General features: G+C 58.3%; 1 protein-coding gene across 2 annotated transcripts; it reads left to right on the plus strand.

The window, feature by feature from the left end:
* Positions 1-564: 564 nt before the first annotated feature.
* LOC123404406 (protein HOTHEAD-like) lies at positions 565-2,915 on the plus strand. 2 transcript variants are annotated; one of them, XM_045098329.1, is made up of 4 exons: positions 605-659; positions 755-1,402; positions 1,550-2,531; positions 2,635-2,915. In XM_045098329.1, the coding sequence occupies exons 1-4, from the start codon at positions 605-607 to the stop codon at positions 2,696-2,698; spliced, it is 1,749 nt and encodes a 582-aa protein (XP_044954264.1). In that variant the 3' UTR covers positions 2,699-2,915. The 2 variants fall into 2 exon arrangements, with proteins under 2 accessions (XP_044954265.1, XP_044954264.1); XM_045098330.1 differs by having other exon boundaries at positions 565-1,402.
* The last annotated feature ends 451 nt before the right edge of the window (positions 2,916-3,366 follow it).

Genomic DNA, 3,366 nt, shown 5'->3' on the forward strand with positions numbered 1-3,366 from the left:
TCCGCCGAATCGGACTCGATCACACACAGTGGGGCTGCAGGAGATGGCAACGCCATCGGCTCTGCCACTTGCGTCACCGGTGCCAGCCGGCAGATCCGAAGCCGACTACGATGCGGACCCACCATGCGAGTGGAGCGGTGGAGAGACTTGGGTGGGAGAGACTGGAATGGTGGGTGAGTGGATAGGGAGGTGAGCGCATGAGGAATTTTTTGTCGGCCGCGGTGTGGTTCGAGAGAGAGAGGGGGGGAAGGGGGTGGGGTGGGGGGGGGGGGGGGGAGGGGGAGGCCATCCGCATCAGCTACAAATTCTCCACAAACAACTGGCGTTTGTTTGCCGGTAGCAGAAATAGCAGACAAGTACGGAACAGAGCCGATTATATATCATAGCCGAACCCGTCGAACAAATTTAGCCGACGCAAAGGCTGCGGAGCACCAAGAGCGGATGCTTGTCGCAATAGCATGCGCATAGTGCCACGCCGTGGAACTACCATGCACAACGGTTTCTTTTGAAAACTTGGACGGCATGGCAGTATATAAAGGACACCTGCCGCTGCAAGTCAGCCGCATCAGAAAACATAAGTCGTCAGCGCAGGCAGGCACGAGCCATGGCATTCTTCATCGTCACCATCTTGCTTGGACTCCTTTCCGTCTCTCAACCAGGTGCTCAATCTTCTTCTTCCGTCACCCATTTCATCTGCGTTCTTGACCATCTGCGTATGTGTGGCGTTGCTGATTCTTGCGACTGTGCATGGCAGCGCGAGGTGTAAACTACACGTTCATGAGGGAGGCGCTGCACGCGCCGCCGGTGGCCTACTACGACTACATCGTCATCGGGGGCGGCACGGCGGGCTGCCCGCTGGCGGCGACGCTGTCCAGGCGCTACCGCGTGCTGCTGCTGGAGCGCGGCGGGTCGCCGTACGACGACGACCGCGTGCTCAACATGGCGCACTTCTCCGACGTGCTCTCGGACACGTCCGCGTCGTCCCCGTCGCAGCGGTTCGTGTCGGAGGACGGCGTGATCAACGCGCGGCCGCGGGTGCTGGGCGGCGGCAGCTGCATCAACGCCGGCTTCTTCACGCGCGCCGGCGCCGCCTACGCGAGGGCCGTCGGCTGGGACGCCAGGGAGGTGCTCAGCGCGTACAGGTGGGTGGAAGACGTGGTGGCGTTCCAGCCGGAGCTGGGGCCGTGGCAGGCGGCGGTGCGGCGCGGGCTGCTGGAGACCGGAGTGGTGCCGGACAACGGGTTCACGTACGACCACATCCCCGGCACCAAGGTCGGCGGGTCCATCTTCGACCCCGACGGCCGGCGCCACACGGCGGCCGACCTGCTGCAGTACGCGCGCCCCGAAGGGATCGACGTGCTCCTCCGGGCTCGAGTGGCCAGGATCTTGTTCAGTTACAAAGGTATAGTCTTGTTTAAAGATTGCACTGCCAACTGACCTTTAAGTTCGTTAACGGTAACAAAGTCACGCAATAATATTGCCGTGGCGAGAATGATATGGTCGACGACGAGTTCGGGCGCCAACGAGTTTTTTTTTTTTTGTATTGCAGGGACCAAGCCCGTGGCGCGCGGCGTGGTGTTCCGCGACTCGCTGGGCATGGTTCACGTGGCGTACCTCAACCAGGGCGACGCCAACGAGATCATCCTGTCGGCGGGGGCGCTGGGCAGCCCGCAGCTGCTGATGCTCAGCGGTGTCGGCCCGGCCGATCATCTCAGGTCGTTTGGCCTCGACGTCGTCGTCGACAACCCCGGGGTAGGACAGGGCATGTCCGACAACCCCATGAATGCCATCTACGTGCCGTCGCCGTCGCCCGTCGAGGTGTCGCTCATCCAGGTCGTCGGCATCACCAGGTTCGGCAGCTACATCGAGGGCGCCAGCGGGTCCGACTGGACAACCCGCACCGCCTCCTCCAGCGGCGACGGCGCGGGACAGGCCCGCGTCTTCGGCATGTTCTCCCCGCAGACGGGGCAGCTCCCGACGGTGCCCCCGAAGCAGCGCACGCCGGAGGCCATCGCGCGCGCCGTGGAGGCCATGAGCCGGGTGCCGGACGCGGCGCTCCGCGGCGGGTTCATCCTGGAGAAGGTCCTCGGCCCGCAGTCCACGGGCAGCCTCGCGCTCCGCAACCTGGACCCGGACGACAACCCCATCGTCCAGTTCAACTACTTCGCCCACCCGGACGACCTCCGGCGCTGCGTCGCCGGCATCGAGGCCATCGAGCGAGTCATCCGCTCCAGGTCCTTCTCGCGGTTCGCGTACCCAAACTTCGCGTTCCCGGCGATGCTCAACGTCACGGCGGAGTTCCCGGTGAACCTGATGCGCGTGCGCGGCGGCAGCGACCCCGCGGCGCTCGAGCGGTTCTGCAGGGACACCGTGATGACCATCTGGCATTACCACGGCGGGTGCCAGGTCGGCAGAGTCGTCGACCGCGACTACCGGGTCATCGGCATTGACGCGCTGCGCGTCATCGACGGCTCCACGTTCAATGCCTCGCCGGGGACCAACCCGCAGGCCACCGTGATGATGCTCGGCAGGTAGCGTTCTTCTCCTTTTTATTTTTCTTGTTATATTGAGCAATGTTCTAGCCTGGATGGATCAACTGAAATGTGCGCCCGCCGTCTGTAACCTGACTGACAGGTACATGGGAGTCAAAATCGAAAAGGAGAGGATGCTGATCGAAGGACCAGCGAGAAGACTGTAGTGGTGTAGAACAACTAGCCTGTTATCTGCGTGCATGCGTATTGCAGCAGCTATTTGCTTTCAGGATTCTTTTAGGAGCCTCCATACAGAGTGGAATGCTAATTGTAATTGATGAAGTTTCATTATCAGTTATTCTGCACTAATTGTGTAAGCCCATGCTGCACCTTATTAGGATATTTGTCCATCGTTAACTGAATCCGTGTACTCCTTTCTATTTATATTATTTGTCGCTGCTTTAGTACAATTTTACACTTATTAGATTTACAGCAAAAATATGCCTAATTTATTGTCAAAATGACGATATTATGCAAGGGAATGAGATGTCACATGCTAGAAAGCAGCGAGAAAGCAAACACGCATATGAAAATTTGAAAGATCATAATCACTAGAAATTTTCTTTAACGTGGTTATCGTTTTATAGAATCAAATTGGAAACTGCTTAATTTTTAGGATGTAGCGCTAGCTCGACGGCCGCTTCGTCCACACGACACGCGTTCTATTGGGACCCACGACCGCTTCTCTCTCCGTGTGAAAAGATCAAGTCTTATCCTTCCCCAATTCCCACCACTCATGATAGAAGTGAGGGTCTCGATCTTTCAATTTGATGAAGAACGATGACGATCTGATTACAAATTTACATGATGTTGTGTCTTAGCAATCACTAAACCA

The sequence above is a fragment of the Hordeum vulgare genome, chromosome 6H, assembly GCF_904849725.1.
Source record: "Hordeum vulgare subsp. vulgare chromosome 6H, MorexV3_pseudomolecules_assembly, whole genome shotgun sequence".
In the NCBI taxonomy this organism is placed as follows: Eukaryota; Viridiplantae; Streptophyta; class Magnoliopsida; order Poales; family Poaceae; genus Hordeum; species Hordeum vulgare.